At 41.6% G+C, this 17,127-nt stretch overlaps 1 protein-coding gene and 1 long non-coding RNA gene across 2 annotated transcripts in view; one reads left to right on the plus strand and one right to left on the minus strand.

Moving 5' to 3' along the window:
* The window catches only part of LOC150060537 (uncharacterized), a 491,819-nt gene that overhangs the window by 384,661 nt on the left and 90,031 nt on the right, over window positions 1-17,127 (plus strand). The window lies entirely within an intron of this gene.
* On the minus strand, window positions 83-15,562 carry LOC150060553 (uncharacterized protein C2orf78-like). The gene is given in 5 exon segments (XM_090336253.1): window positions 83-1,417; window positions 3,217-3,953; window positions 9,023-9,076; window positions 9,079-9,105; window positions 15,502-15,562. Coding segments are annotated over 5 exon segments (2,214 nt in total).

Raw genomic sequence — 17,127 nt, forward strand, 5'->3', positions numbered from 1 at the left:
TATTTATCTTTGTATATATATATACATATATATTTTTATATATATATGGGAAAACATGTGGTACCCACAATCGCAGCAACTCTTACACTGTGTAGCCATAGTAGTGAGACACTTCCATATCTCTTTGCCTCTGAACAAAAAACTGCAGTTTCCCCAAAGCAGTGTATTGGGCAGCATTCTCACGCTCTTGCTGGGCCCGCCTTTTCATGGCTTCACGCTCTGGCCTTTGCTCCTTGGTGATGGGATTTGATACTACAGGGCCAGGAATATCGGGTTTCCTCCATGGAATTGGTTGGCGGCTGAAATCTTGGAGTAGGTACTGGTTATGAGGCTTAGGCGGTGAACGGAACTCGTTCCCAGCAGTGGAAACAGGCTTGTGCTGGACAGAAGCGCTGGATGAGGTTGAGTGGGGTTCAGGCCTAGCAACAGCAGACTGAGATACACTAGGCTGGGGAGCATTGGCCGATCCCTGTGTGTATGTATTGGTTACACTTGGCTGAGATGCTTTGGTGGAACCTCTGAGACTCGTGTTGGCAGAAGCTGGTTGAGACAGGCTGACTGCGGTAGGTTGAGCCGTGGTAGGATGAGGCCGTGCAGGGTATGGTACAGTGGGCCTCCTGGAGGCCAGAGACTGTGGCCTGTGAGGAACGGGTCGAGCCTGAGGCTTCTCTGGGGTTAGAAAAGGCAAAGGAACCAACTTGACCTTGCCAGGGGGAGGCAGCTCATCCTGGGATGGGGATGGACACTGGCTTTCACTCCTATCCCTCTTCTTGACTTGAATGTTTCTAGGGCCTTTACCCTCATGTGGAATATCCAGCCATGATTTCATGGCAGAGTCTCGTGTGCCGCTTGCAGTTTTCTTCTCATTCTTCTTTCCTAGGGCATGAAAAACCTGCACTGACTCCCACATCTGCACGCCTAGGTTGGTTCGAGGTCTTTTGAAGGTCTCTTGGCTAAGCTCAGGGTGGCTTCTCTTGTGCTTCATCTTGGGAATGCTTGCCTTCTCTTCTGCTTTCAGTTTGTTCCCTGACTGCTTGGTTTCTTCACATTTCTTGGGATTGCTTCCCCTGATCCTTTTGGGCTCATTCTGCCCATGGCTCTTTGTTTTGCTCACCCTGCTGGATGCAGGCTTTGGGGTCTGGGCTGTGTTCAGGGAAGCCTTGTCACTGGCTGGGGTGCTACACTCAGTTTCCTCTTCCTTCAGCAGGCCCTGTGGCTGCAGCTGCTGGCCTTTGGCCTCGGGAGTTCCATCCACACTTTCCAAGGTGTCGTGCTTGTTCTTGGACACTTGATCAGTGGAATACTTGGTGACCACAGAGTTTTCCTGCAGCAGAATCTCATTGATGGTGTCTGTATCTTTGATGTGGGTTATAGTAGAAATATTGGATTGCTGAAAATCTGTGAAGGAGGTGAAAATCTGGTTAAAATGAATGTCTTGACCATCACAGTGATATCTTTTAGCTACCCACTGTCACATTCCATTCCATTTGTCTCAAGACTCAGAGTATCCAAATTGGCCTTGTTCCATGTAGACTTCTGTCTTGGCCCTAAGGTTAATGTCGACCTGCAGCTGCTAAATGTCAGGTGGAGCATCCTGACTTTCTGTTAGTTTCTCAAAGGCAACCAGAGGCTTTCAAACCTTGCTTTCAATTTCATCCTAACGCGTATTCTCTGTGTCTGGATTTGCTGGAGGCAAGACCAAGGTACTAGGAATGTTTACTACTGGATTGATATTGGAATGTCTCCAAAGTCAGGTGACACATGTTTCTCTCAAGGACTTCAACATTTATGCTTGTAGGACTTGGGTTGTCTGCAGTTTGTGACTGGCAAAATTTATGATTCTAGAAAGTTGTGATTCTAGAAAAGTGTATGCATTGCCAGGGAAGTTTCTACTGATGTAAAGAAATCACAGCAGAAATCAGTCCCTGGTAAGTAACATGCTCCATTTATGCACCAATGATTTAAGGGCATTGTCATCACTGAGCAAGGTGTTTCTAGCAGCTAGTTTTAAGCACCATGGACAGGATCGTGAGTTGGAAGATCGTGATAGCTACTCTATGTAAAACTTGTGCTAATTCATTTTCATTATTTCTTTTCCCTTTTCCTCTATAGAATTGTTGTCAGTGAAATAAAAATGAAAGAAGTTTTAAAAGTAGGAAATGATTTGGACATCATGTATGGGTCAGAAGTAAAGTAGTTCCTTACTGTGTTCTTGACTCTGGGTTCAAACAACAAAAAACCCAGCTTTATAAAGTGTCATCTATTTATATAGTTGTCGATTATTGCCAGTGTCCTGTAAGTAAAATAGGTGTTGATTCTCACCCTGATCTGAGAGAACGGCAAGTGAGGGGCAGTCAGGGAGGGGAGGACAGGTTTAGCATGTTTTGAGTGCATTTCTGAGAGTTGAGTGTGTGTGCATGTGCATGTGTGTGTGAGGGAGAGACGGGGAGAATAGAGAGCTAGAGAATGTGATCATGCACTGGATGCTTCTGGGACTTGAACTCAGCCTTTTTTCTTTTGCTGCTTGACTTTTTCTTAGGCCTGATGTATTCTCGCTTTTTTTAGGCATCTATTGTCTGCATTTGGGAACTGACAATGAGATGTTGAAAACACTTTGCAGGCTGACTTTGAAATTTGTTCCTCAGCTCTCAGGCTCCTGATTAGCTAGGCCACAGGCATGATTCAGTGGTGCTCAGCTCCAGGGTGGAATTCCTGCCCATGAAATATGCAAAATATATATTCTCACCTGCTTCCTTTGGGCAGGTTCTCTGCACACAGTAAAGCAAGTTTATCTGCTATTATCAAAACTAATGTTTGACATATTTTCCAATGAAAGCAAAGAACTCGAACAAGAAGGGGATTAATTAGGGAGAATGGATTGTGAGGACAATGTAGACCATGGCCTCACTGAGTGTGCTTTGGGTGGCATCTAAGAGCAGCACAGCCATATTTCCTCACTTATGTATTTACTTAATTATCCAGTGCAATTAGTGGCAGCACTGAGGTTTGAAGCAGTCAGTGCTCCACCACTGGAGCCATACCCTTGGCCCTCTGCCTCATGGCAGAAATTGGAGGTCTCCTTGTGAGTGTGGTGGGTGAGACTGAGGATTTAGACTATATTTGTGGAGTAGTGGAGACTCTATGCAGATGCAGGTCAGCCCCTCCTTTTTGTGCTGCTAATCCTGTTCCTTTCTGTTGTCTGTGCTTACCTTGAACATTGGTTTCTGGGTGGTGTTGAGCAGACACAGAGTAGTAGATTCCAGAAGTGGAGACTGGTGGTGGGACATTTGCGGGCTGAACCTCTTGGAGCATCATCACGATTTCTGGCTGAGGAGCAAAGACCCTGCTCCCTGTATAGGACACAGAGCCATATGATTGCAGGCAGGGACCAGGTTCTCCAGATAATAGAGGGCCCACTGTGCTTTGGTTATAGTAGTAAATTTGGTTGTTTCGTTGGCAGGGAAGTAACAAGCTACTACTCTCTTGTTGTGGAATGTGAGATAACGTCCCCTGAACCAGGCTGGCAGACAGCGATGGATACAGAGGGACTATGGCATTTGCATCCGCATATCGAGATGTCATAGTCATTGAAGGGACTGCTGTGCCCTGGTCAATGAGAGTCAATGTGAAGTCTCCCAGTGCAGAGGACTTTTTATTGTGTCCTGTGTACTCCCATTCAAAAGCACTGGCACAGGAGGAGGCTGCAGTGGAGATGTGGCTCTGGCCAGTAACCCCTGACAGCATGGGTGTGCTGGAATGTTGGCAAAGACCCGTGAGTGGCTGCAAAGAGGTGCCAGAGGTTGATGGCAGTGGCCATGCTGAAGTGAAGGCTGGGGTGGAGACTGTGGAGATGTTGCAGCTGTTGCCTGTTAGAGAAGTGGCATCGTTCTCCACAGGAAGAGGAAGCTGTAGTGAGTTTGCAGCTCCAAGTAAAGATGGATGCTGGAAATTGTCTGCAAGAAGCAAGGGGTGGTTAAAAAATGGATAAGGTTGCCCAACTCTCACTGTTTTGGAGGAACAGCATATTGGAAGCTGGCTGTGACTGACTGGGAATGCTCTCATTCCAATAGCCACCCACATTCTTCTGATGAACTTGGCAAAGAGGTTCAACAGGAGACACCAAGTGGTTCCTGTGCTGTTTCCTAGGCAGAAGCAGGCTTCTCCTTCTTGTCCTGACTTTCCCTGAGTCACTCCTAACTGTGTCCTAGCATGTGAGCCTTTTGAATCTCAGGTATCCTCAGTGTACTTGTTAGATCACCCATTCAAGAGCAGGAAACCTAGGGGCAGAGGCCAGCCTGATTGGCTCAAATACTTCTTTTGAATTACTATGAGCACCGTGTTCCAAAGGGTGAGCAGGTGAAGAATGCCCAGAAATCAGGAGAACTTGAACTTCCTATAAGCCAGTGGATGTTGGTCTTGAGAAAATAGTTTGCATTTTTCTTGTTATTGTGTAACCTTATAGAAATCTCTGGCCATTTTTAGTGCTTACTTAAAACACAGACCAGAAGATAAGTAAAGAATACAATGACCACCTCAGAGTTCCCAATATACTTTTTGTAGGAAACCTGAAACCCTCTGCTGGGTTGGGTGGCTCACTCCGGTAATCCTAGCTACTCAGGAGGCTGAGATCTGAGGATTAGGGTTCAAAATCAGCTGGAGCACAAAAAGACCTGAGACTCTTATTTCCAATTAAGCTCCAGAAAACGGGAACTGGGACTTGGCTCTAGGGTAGGATGGTAGCTCTGAGCTGAAGAGCTGAGGGATTCTCCCAGGCCCTTGTCAAAACCCATGACCCACACAAAAGAAGAAAAGGAAGGGGCCAGGAGTTTGGCCTAGTGGTTGAAGTGCTTGCCTAGCATGCATGAAGACCCGGGTTCGATTCCTTGGTACCACATACACAGAAAAAAGCTAGAAGTGGTGTTGAGGCTCAAGTGGTAGAGCTCTAGCCTTGAGAAAGTCCAAGGACAGTGCTCAGGCCCTGAGCTCAAGCCCAGGACTGGCAAAAAAAAAAGAAGACTGAGACGTTCTGAACTTCAAGTCACTCATCAATGATATATTATACATGCTGAAAACAATGATATCAGTAATAATATTGAATAATGAATGTAAGTGACATATTATACATGACTGATATGGAACAAAATAGAAAGACATTAAAGCTAATTTGGATGTATGTCAAATATTCATTATAGTACACTTACCAATAAATAAAGTGATCTTATTACATATGCAATGTTGTGAAAACAAACATTTTCTCATCTATTTCAGACAAAAACCATCACAGGATTAGAAAGTGGTTTTGAATTATATGTGTGTGTGTGTGTGCGCGTGTGTGTGTGTGTGTGCGTGTGCATGTGTGTGTGTGTGTGTGTGTGCGCGTTTTGTATTCTGGGAGTTGAACTGAAGTTGGTATAGGTGTAATGTGTGTGGAAGCAGAAAAATGCATTAAATGTAAATATTCAAGCAGTCACGCTTTGTTTTTGCTAGTCCTGTTCTTGAGCTCAGGGCCTGAGCACTGTCCTTGGACTTTCTCAAGGCCAGAGCTCTACTACTAGAGCCTCAGCACCACTTCTATCTTTTTTCTATGTGTGTGATACCAAGGAATTGATCCTGCATCTTCATGCATGCTAGGCAAGCACTCTACCACTAGGCCAAACTCCCAGCCCCCATGCTGTTTTTAAATACAGATTTTATTCTTATACTTCTGCATGTGAAATGTTTGAAATTATACTTTCAAGATAAAATTCTGGAAAGGACTATTTTGGACAATAGGGCCTAATATGTTTATGTAACTGTTGTATCATGTTTACAAGGTGAAAGTTTTCAGAGCTCAGAGGCTCAGAATTTCTATTTTCTGGTCTTTCTCAGCTTGTGGAAGCTGTTGAATTTCCTTAGCGAAAGCTTTCTTTCTCCACTTAAAGGCATACCCCTCCAATCTGTTCTTATATCGCTCATCTCTCATTCTTCTCCCTGGATTGACAATAGTGAATCTTCCTTTTCATGAACATGGATAACTCTTCATTTATTCGACTGCTCCTTTGATTTTCTCACCAAAGCTTGGTAATTTTCAGCATGTACATCTTACACCTATCTTTTGTAATTATTCTAAGTATCTCATAATTTTGGTAGTATAAATGGCACTCTCAATTCAATTTCCATTTGCTTATTGAGAATGATTAATCATTGTCTTCTGACCCTATATCCTGGACGTTAGGTAACTTGTTTTTTTTTTTTTACATCATCCCTCTTGCCATATACATGGTCATAATTGACATAGATCAATATTTTTGAATGTGCAGGAGACCTAGTATCCCTAGCACATGGGATAGTGTGGTTAGACAATCACTTTTTTTTTTTGCCTGTCCTGGGCTTGAGCTCAGGGCCTCGGCACTGTCCTTGGACTTTCTCAAGGCTAGAGCTCTACCACTTGAGCCTCAGGACCACTTCTGACTTTGTTGTTTTTTTTTTCCAATGTATGTGGTACCAAAGAATTGAACCTGGCTTTTTCGTGCATGCGAGGCAAACACTCTACCAGTAGGCCAAACTCCTAGTCCCAGACAATCACTTTTGTCAGGACATTAATACCAGATTGGACAATATAGCACAAATGTAGAAAAGAAAAAATCAGAACAAAGAAAGACAAACCAAAATGATTTCTCTAAATATCATACCTCAATGTAAAGATATTAATTGTTCTAGCTGGGTATTTAAATCAACTTAGTATAAATAGCAGCATCAAAAAATCTTTAAAAACCGTTTGAAATGGGAATTAATGCACCATCTATCTGGCAAATATCATGTAACCCTTATATAACAGTAAAAATATATATATATATATATATAAACGTTTGAAAACCAATCTGAGAAAAATATTGATACAAATGTAAAATAAACACTTAGAATTCTATCATTATCATCATTATTTACAGCTTTTAGTTGAAACCTGCTTCTGATACAAATTAGAATACTTTATTAAAAAATGCATGTTCAGCTCTCATGATTCAAGGCTGTAATCCTAACTACTGGAGCTTGAGGTTTGAAAATTATTATTTCAAGCCAGTCCTTCCCATAAAGTCTGTAGGACTCTTATTAACGGTTAAATATCAAAACCTGGAATTGGAGACCTGATGAGTTGTAGAGCTCTACCTATAAGCTAAAAAGCTCAGAGACAGTGTCAAGCTTGGAGTTTAAATCTTGGTATAAATACAAGCACACACACACACACACACACACACACACACACACACACACACACACACACTTCCATGAAGTCTAAATATAAGAATGAAAAGTAATGTTGAAATATATTACAGAACCTTCTGTGTAATCCCTCTCAAGAAATATTCCTTAAAATAATTTGGAATACATATCTAAAATGTTTACATTGCAAACTGTCAAGGCTCAGTAGCTCCCTTCTCTAATCCTATTTGGGAAACAGTCTGCTGGACAGTGGTTTGAGATCCATCTAGGCTGGTTACTGAACACCTCATCTCAATCAAATAAGCCCTCTGTTAGTAGATCATGACTGTGGCCCAAGGTACAAGAGAGTCCTTCCTAGGTGGTAGGATCATGGTTCAAGGTTTGCCTGACCTAAAATTTCATATCTTCAAAAAAAACCTAGCTAAAACAAAGAAAGCTAAAGGAGTGGCTGGCACCTGTGCCGGCCCTAAGTTAGTCAGGTTGACAAAAGGCTCGTTCAAAGCATCATCTGTATTCACAGTCAACTAGAAAAAAAAAAACACATAACAAACCTAAAGCAGGAACCAGCTAAAAGTGACATCTCAGAAACTGCTTTTAATGATTCTCTGTTTTAACCTTAGTTGGCTTTTGGTCCATCAATGTGGCTAACACTAACTTCATTTTGCCTGGCTCTGGTTAGATTGCCCTCGGTTTTCTGTGTGTGGATTTAAAAATGTTTGATCCTCTTCAACATTCTATTGAAACCACCGCTGTTTTCTTGAGAATGTCTCCATGCTCTTCATGTCTTTGGCTCTGTCTTATTTCTCATCACCTTCTTCATCTTTTCTTCACCTCTAGTTCCTGGTGAACCTTTCCTTCTAGATCATCTGCCTCGTTCTAGTCCCGTCATCCCCTCTCTCTTCCTGTTTTTCTCTTTACCTTGTCTGAGCAGAAATATGGAAACACACACTATGCTTAAATTTACTACATTTGATATAAACGTAACTATATAGACATCAAAACCTATGACTCTAGAGACATAATGTTTTATTTCATAAATTAATATGTTTCTATGACATACAATCCCTTAGCCTAGTTTTGATTAAGTTCTAAATACTAAGTCCCAGTGATTGTAAATAGAGATTCCCTCCTGGAACACTTGTTGGTTAAACTTGTCATTTAAAATATGATGTAAAAATCAATGTTAATAAATTCTCCAATTAAAAAATTTTTACTACATTTGAAATACCAAAGTGGAACTAATTTTTAGAGGATACTGTTACAAATGAAGTATCTTGGTATAGGGATTTCAACACGACTAGGTTTCCTTCTCCATTAGTTTGTTTAAAATTGACTCTCTGAAGAAATCTGTAGCTTCATTCTCCATTCATAAATGTCATTAAAAATACAGTGCTGGAGGCCCGGGAGTTTGGCCTAATAGTAGAGTGCTTGCCTAGCATGCATGAAGACCTGGGATCGATTCCTCGGTACCCCACATACATAGCAAAAATCTGGAAGTGGTGCTGAGGCTCAAGTGGTAGACTGCTAGCCTTGAGAAAGTCCAAGGACAGTGCTCAAGCCCTGAGCTCAAGCCCAAGACGGGCAAAAAAAATACAGTGCTGGAAAACAAAGCTATCACAAGATAAACAATTCATTTTCTTCATGTTGCAGACAAAGCAACAGATTTTTGTCACAAAGTAAATCATGTGGCTAAGTCATATATACCTAGTAAACATCACAGCCCAACATTTCTAATTCAATACTTGAAGCTGTTTTGATTCTACTATTAAATTTAGGGAGCAGGGGAGTCTAATGAAAACTCTAAATCCCTTTTTCTTCTTACCTGACATACTGAGACAATGGGTAATATCAACTGGAGAAACAAGGGATGAAGAATGACACTAGAGGATGTGTGCGTAGCTGAAGCTAAAGAGCAAGAGTGTGTCCAGTACGGAGCTCACTGGACACTGGTCACTAGCGATGATCCAAATATACGCCTGGACGATGCCATGGAAACCCCAAGATTCTACCAAGTAGTGATAGGTTCAGTGGGAGAATGATGTCATTACTCAGGCAGTTGAAAGGCCTGGAGTAGCCAATCACAAGATCAGAATCTGAACCAGAAGCTGGGTTTGGGTAGAGAATGGCAGGAGAGCTCTAGTAGCTCTTTAATGCTTGATCTTTGGTGACTTGAGGTCCTGCAAGACAGACAGGAAATCCCCTTTCGTCTACGTTCTTATATTGAGGACATCACCTCAGTGTTTCTCACCAATGTTCATTAATAGTTATTTTTAATTTGCTTATTTTGCTTTCTATATTATATGATAATTACATATTGCATATATAGTTCACATGTTTGAGGGATAAGGAAAGGGACTTTGAGATTGAAAACTTCATTGTTCTGAAACCGTTTAGTTGAGCCATTTGAATTTTCAAATAGTAGAAGCAGAATGAAAGAGCTTTTTACCTAGTTGAAGAGTAGTGTTGATGATACCTTGTAGAGGATGATGTCATCTAAGGCACTTGCTTTCTAGTTTCTTGCCCCTGAAATCCTTATTCTGGGTTGTTCTAGCCATGTTGGACTTGGATCCCTCTTTATATTTCTCTTGTTCACTTAGGAACTGGTTCTTGGAAAACCTATTAGGTTTTGCATTCTTTTTTATTTCATTTTAAAACTTAATTTACTTTATTCTTATTGTAGTGGTGGTATACAGAGGTATTGCAATTGCACAAGTCAGGTAATAAGTATATTTCCATTTATACAGTATCTTCCGTTCCCTCATGCTCTCCCAGTCCCTCTTGACTCTATCCACAAGTTATGTAGCTCACTTTCGTTGGTGTCCAGTGGGCTCCACTGCTCTGTTTTTGTCATTTTACCCTTGAGTTCTGTACACCTCCCAAACCCTTCTGAAGAGGTATACTTGAATACACCATACATAAGGTAAAGAAGACAGATCATCAAAAATTAAAAACTAAACAAAAGAAAGGGGGAAAAAGGATGTTTCTTCCCTCCACCTTTTGGAGTTCATTTCTGAATTTTATATGAATAAAAAGAGGCACATGGGCTTTGCATTTTTGTTTCTCTCCTAATGGTGCCCTCTTTTGTTCTCAATGTTTGTGATTATCTAGAATCCTTTCTAATTTATATCCCAATGCATTTTAGATCTCATTTTTGCACATCCAAAAGAACATGCACGATTTGTGTCTCTGAGTTTGGCTTAGCTCACCTAACATGATTTGTTCTAGTTCTATTTCCTTGCAGATGATATTACTTTATTCTTCCTAATGGCTGTGTAAAATTCCATTGTGTATAGGTACCACATAGTTTGGATCCACTCATCTATTGTGGGGCATCTGAGTTGCTCTATATCTTGCCTATTATGAATAGCGAAGCAATAAAAACGGTCTGTGTTTAGTTTTTTTGAGGAACCTCATACTGCTGTTCAGAGAGGTTGTACTCCTTTACATTCCCACCAATATGTAGAAGAGTTACTTTCCCCCCAAGATTTCCAACAATATTTGCAGTTCAAATTCACAATGTTGGACAATCTGACAGGGGTGAGATGGAACTTCAGAGTTGTTTTAATTTGCGTTTCCTTTATGGCCAGGGTTGATGAGCATTTCCTCAAGTGTATCTTTGCCATTCTCACCTCTTCTGAGAAATCTCTACTTAGCTCCCTTGCCCATTAAGTGATTGCTTTATAAGGTTTGGTAGGGGTTGGTTTCTTAAGCTCTTTGCGTATATTGGATATGAGGACTTTGATATATGGCTTGAAAAGGAAGATCTTTTCCCAGCAATCCTTTTTTTTTTTGCCAGTTCTTTCGCTTGAACTCAGGGTCTGGGCACCATCCATGGGCTTCTTTTGCTTAAAGCTAGCACTCTATCACTTGAGCCACAGCACCCCTTTTGGCTATTTCTGTTTATATGGTACTGAGGAATCCAACTCAGGGTTTCATGCATGTGTGGCAAGCACTGTACCACTAAGCCACATTCCAGTCTACTTGTAGTTTTTGAATGGCTGATTGGAGATAAGAATCTCACAAGGACTTTTTTTTTTGGCCAGTCCTGGGGCTTGAAGTCAGGGCCTGAGCTTTCTCAAGGCTAGAGCTCTACCACTTGAGCCACAGCACCAGTTCTGTCTTTTCTACATATGTGGTACCGAGGAATCAAACCCAGGTCTTCGTGCATGCTAGGCAAGCACTCTACCATAGGCCAAACTCCAGGCCCCACCCAGCAATTCTTTTTTTTAATTTTTTATTGTAATTAATAAAAATTTTACATGATATTTGCCAGATAGAAGGTGCATTAATTCACATACATTGATACCCTTTCACATGTCTTGGTACCCATTACCCTCCTCCCCACCCCCCACCCGTGTGGTTTCCCCCCCCACCAATTCTTTTATAGTTTATTTTTTTTTCTGGATTCTGTGCCTTGAGCTTTTTTGATCAAGGCTGTGCTCTATTGCTTAAGCCATAGTACCACTTCTGGCTCGTGGCTTAACTGTACATAAGAGTCTTGTCACAGACTTTCTTAACTGGGATGGCTTTGAACTGTGGTCTTCCTGAGTAGCTATGATTACAGGCATGAGCCCCTAGTACACCACGAGTTGTGCATTCTCATACTCATAGATGTCAACTCCTAGAGATACAGGTCTCTTTTTTGCATAGCCCTGATACTTTGAAAAGTAGTCTCTGCCCATTAGAAGCAAATACTAAAGAAATGGAATACACAGAGGAAGGCAGACTTCTGTCTGACTTAAAAGGCTTTTATTGTAAAGATGATATACATAGGGGGTACAGTTACTTAAGTCAGGTAACGAGTACATTTCCTTTTGAACAATGTTACCGCCTCCCTCATTCTCCCCCGGGTTTGCCTTCTCCCCACTTGAAGTTATATCGTTCATTTCCAACATAGTGTCTAGTCCGTGTCACTGCTAAATTGGCTTACCCTTTATCTCACCATTTCTGTGCTTCTTCCAGTGATAGCCAGACCAGTCCCCACAATTTGTGTCAGAAGAAAAGGAATGAATATGGAGTCCAAGATAAAAAGGATGTCATTCTAGTTGAAATTAACTGGTTTTACTTAACATGAAACTATCAAGCATATTCTGGAGCAAGGCTCCTATTGCAAACTCTACATAGTAATCTATTGGTTTGTGTACTTATAGTTGCTGAGAAACATTGCACAGAAAACCAACTAGCGTTACCTTTCTACAATTGTGATGATTATTTCTATGTCAAGATGACTTTACTCCTGCCTAGGTAAATCAGTACTGTCCATGGTAATAACTGGCTCAACCTCATGAGGCTTGCCCTCACGAGCCTACATCTCCAGCCCAGCTTCTGTGATATTCCCCAAGTCTCTGCATGTTTTCTGTATTGGGTAGACAGCATATGAGTAGGCCATCTGTTCAGATTGTTAGCAGAGTCCACAGCTACTGTAGAGGCATATACACAAGACACATTTATTATAGAAACAATCTTTGTTTTCATTCTTGTGTATATTTTTATTCTCTTTAAATAGTTGTACAAAGGCAGTATCAACCATCCATTTCCCATCAAGAGCTCCAGAAATCAAACCAATGGCTTAGTGATTGTCTGTTTTAAGAAGATGGAGTCATAGGATGTTCATTTGGGATGTTCATGTGCGACATGATGTGTGGGACATCACAGACCAGCATTCCACATTTTGTCTTGAAAGTAGCGAAAGAGCCAGGTGCTGGTGGCTCATGTCTGTAATCCTAGCTACTGAAGAGGCTGAGATCAGAGGATCACAGTTTCAAAGAAGCCTGGGTACCGTAGTCGAGGAGACTGTTATCTCCAATTCAACACCAGAAAACTGGAATGGCACTGTGGCTCAGAGACAATGCCCAAGGCCTGAGTTCAAACCCCTCGATCAAAAAAAAAAAATCAAATAGCAAATTCCCATTGGGTATGATCCAACTAAGGCTGTGCTGTATTGATGAAATCTACTCTCTTAGATACTATAGTTACAATACCTGGTCATGTGAGACATTCCACCAATGCTGGTTTAAAGGATGGGGGATCCATGAGTGATGGTATTTATTTATTTATTTATTTATGAGCCAGTCCTGTAGACTGAGCTCAGGGCCTTAGCACTGTCTTTGGGCTTTCTCAAGGCTGAAGCTCTAGCACTTGAGCCACAGCACCACTTCTCCCGTTTTCTATGTATGTGGTACCAAGATATCAAACCCGGGTCTTTGTGCTTGCTAGGGAAGCACTCTACTGCTAGGGCAAACTCCAGACCTGGTCCATGAGCATTTTTGTTCATGATCAGACCTCTACTGAAACTGCAACTCTCATTTGTGATTAACTAGAGATAAGAGCCCAAGGGGCTTTCATGCCCAAGCTGATTTCCAACCCCAATCCTCTGATCTCAGCTTCCTGACTTGCAAGAGTTAGAAGCAGAAATCTTTTCATTTGGTTGGCGGGAAAGATTTGTTAATAATTTAATGTGAAGTATAAATGTGCTCAATTGTAAGTTGCAAACCAATATGATATTAGGGATTTCTTTTCACTTTCATGTTTATTGAAGTTTTAGAATCAGGGAAGTTTTTCATAATTGTCAATGTTTGTTGTAACATTGCCACCTTGACAATGTCAAAGGTACTGATCAGTTTCTTTTGTGCCGTTATATATACATTTGTTCATTTCTTTTCATCTCTCTTTTTTTTTCTTTGCCAGTCCTCGACTTGATTTCAGGGCCTGAGCACTGTCCTTGGACTTTCTCAAGGCTAGAGCTCTACCACTTGAGCCTCAGCACCACTTCCACCTTTTTTCATGTATGTGGTACCGAGGAATCGAACCTGGGTCTTTGTGCATGCTGGGCAAGCACTCTACCACTAGGCCAAACTCCTGGTCCTCTTTTCATCTCTTTTTTTTGAAATTTAAACATTTTTACTGTTAGGGTGATTTACAGAGGGGTTACAATCAGATAAATCAGTTAATGAGTACATTGCCTTTTAAACAGGATTATCTGCTCCCTCATTATCTCCCAGTTTTTCCCCTTTCCTCTTCCCTGCCCCTGCCAGGTTATATAGTTCATTTCCAACAGTGGCTAGTGAGTCTCACTGCTGATGGTTTAGCCTTTGTCCCTTTGCTTTCCCTTCTCCTCCCCAAATCAAATGAACGTATATAAAGACAAAGGGTACATACATTTAAAAAATAGTGACAAAAGAGAATATACCAAGGAGAAAAAAGAAAGAAAAAAAGAAAGAATTGCAAACAGTACAATAAAAAATCTCTTGATTCCATTTCTTAGAGTTCATTTTGATCCTAGAGAACGTTCTATGATCATACGTACATAGCTATTGAGCCCTTGTGATCCTCTCCTAAGAACAGCTTCCGGTCCATTATATGATGAGTTGTCTCTGTCCCAGTGTAGCCAGGTGGCCTGTGGGCTCCATCCCTAATGTTTACGTTCCTCCTAGAGGTACTTGGATAGCTCCAGGGCTCAGATATGACCACCACTGCAGCCACTGCTGTTGTGACTGCTGGCACAATCACTGTATGTGGATACCGAATTCTGTCTTCTTATGCAAGCAGTTTATAATTTTCTTCTTTGGTATAAATCTCTGTATAAACAATAGCTACGTTGGAGTGACTGTCTAGATGTGAAAAGCTTGATGGGACCCTCAAGTTCTGCTTCCTCAGGGGACTTAGTTGGGTCAGTTATCCATCTGCCATCTTCTCCAAAATTCAACGTTTTAAAATCAATTTATTCAATTGTAACGTCTTTGTGAAAATGACTAGTAGGAAAAATGATACACATTCAGGTGTGTAAAAGTAGGGAGGTACTGGTGAACCATTCTAATAATCCTCAGGAAGCTGGGACCCGAGGATAATGGTAGAAGTAGATATGGATCAAGTGACTGTGCATTGGCCTCAAGTATGAGTAAAAAACAATGCAATATAGACTACATTTGGTTTCATTCTGAAAATGTACTATTGTGCCTCTGACTAGTGTACGTCTAAATGGTGTGATGAATTATATTTCAGGAAAGTTTTTTGTTTTATTGTGTGGGTCCTGTGGTTTGAACTCAGGGTCTGAGCACTCCCTCTGAGCTTTTTTGGCTTAAAGCCAGGTCTCAACCATATCAGCCAGAGCTCTTCTTTTGGCTTTTTGATGGTAAATTAGAAATAAGTGTCACACAAAATTATGTCACAGGAATGATCATTCCTGCATAGGCTGTCTTTGAAGAGCAATCCTCAGTCCGCAGCCTCTGCGCTAGCTAGGAATACAGGCACGAGCCAAGGGCTCAAGAAATGGTTTTCAGCAAAATTTAGTAAGCTTCCTACAATGATCCTCCACCCTGTGTCCTTCTACTCGGTTCTCCTTTCCTGTCCTCTCAGTCGCCATCGCCCACTCCCCATCCAGCTGTGCCTCTTGTGGCCTCTGAAGTGGAACACAGGGCCCTGCAGCTTGACTGCAGTGACTCATTGCTGTGCCTGTGCAAATGCCTGTCTCCCTGGGGTTCTCCTGGAATAGACACTAGGAGCAGATTTTGCTTGTGCTGGTCCTTTGCGGCGAGTGGTGTGGGAACCAGCAAGGCAAGAAGGAGCAGTACAGGACACATTTAGTGTTTTGTCTACTTCACATATTTGATCTTGTCCACCCAGTAACTCCAGATCCTCAGGTGGGAAATTTAGGTTGGAAATCTAGGTGCACTTGCATTCTCTGAGGAATTCAGACACTCAGGCCTCCATTGGAGGCCTCGACCTTTGAATTTAATGTGATCCCAGCCCACAGCTGAACCTCACAAATCAAGTGGACCAGTGATACTAGCCCTGTGTGTTTAGTGATTAATTGAAGTATTATAGCACATCTTGCTGCCCTGAATAATTAAATGGGTACTGAATAAATAAATAAATGATCCTAAATGATGAGGCCTTTCTCAGGGTGGACTTTATGCTACTTTGCTTCACTGGCTAGGCCCCAGGATAGCCTTTGTCCCCAGGATAACCATGAGCTCTTGGCTCTAATGTGGTAGATTTCTCTCATATCATGCATTTGCCTTTTCTTCTTCTCATCTTAGATAACTGCATCGTGTGTGTGTGTGTGTGTGTGTGTGTGTGTGTGTGTGTGTGTGCCAATACTGGGGGTAGAATTGAGGGCCAGTGTGTTTCACTTATCTTTTTCACTCAGTGCTACTGTAAACTTCCCTTTCCACTCTATGCTGCTCAAATTACAATGAGCTTATGACTTATTTGTCTGCCATTGCTGCCTTAGAGTCTCAGTATTCATCTCTCAGTCTCTTGATTGGCTAGGATTGCAAGGAAGAGCCATGACCACCTGGCTTCAAAGTGTGTGGGTCCCCTGCTTCACCTGCCCCTTAAAGCTCAACATTTTTCACAGTACCCTAGAGCCTTTTACTGTACTTTTTCTTGCCACTCCTAGAGCTTGATCTCAGCACCTGATCACTGCCCTTGGGCTTCTTTTGCTCAAGGCTAGCATTCTAACAGTTGAGCCACTGGGTGATTCCTGGCTTTTTCAGTGTATGTGGTAACAAGGAATTGAACTCAGGGCTTCATGCATGCTAGGCAAGCACTCTACCACTTGCTCATGCTCCAGGCGCTGTTTTCTCCCATTTTTGAAAAGTATTTTCTAAGTAGTATTTAGAACCCAACCTTAGAAATTAAGTCTTATAACACGGCTCCATGATTCTTCTAAAAGACAAAATGACCTTTCCTTTTTTCTTCCTACTCTTGGACTCTGTTGGTTCTGATGTCTTTAATCCTCCCATGCACAATTCAAGTGCAACTTTTCTCCACCCTCAATCCAATTTCTTCTTTCAAGTTTAACTTTTGAGTCCAAACTCTATCCAAAATGAAGCCAAACTTTGCAATATCATAAAACTCAAATGGGTTCTTTATTAGTCATATATTAAATTTCATTACATTTAATCGTTCAGGTTTATTAAGTTT

The sequence above is a fragment of the Megascapheus bottae genome, chromosome 7 (assembly GCF_031878675.1).
Source record: "Megascapheus bottae isolate mThoBot1 chromosome 7, mThoBot2.hap1, whole genome shotgun sequence".
Taxonomy (NCBI): domain Eukaryota; kingdom Metazoa; phylum Chordata; class Mammalia; order Rodentia; family Geomyidae; genus Megascapheus; species Megascapheus bottae.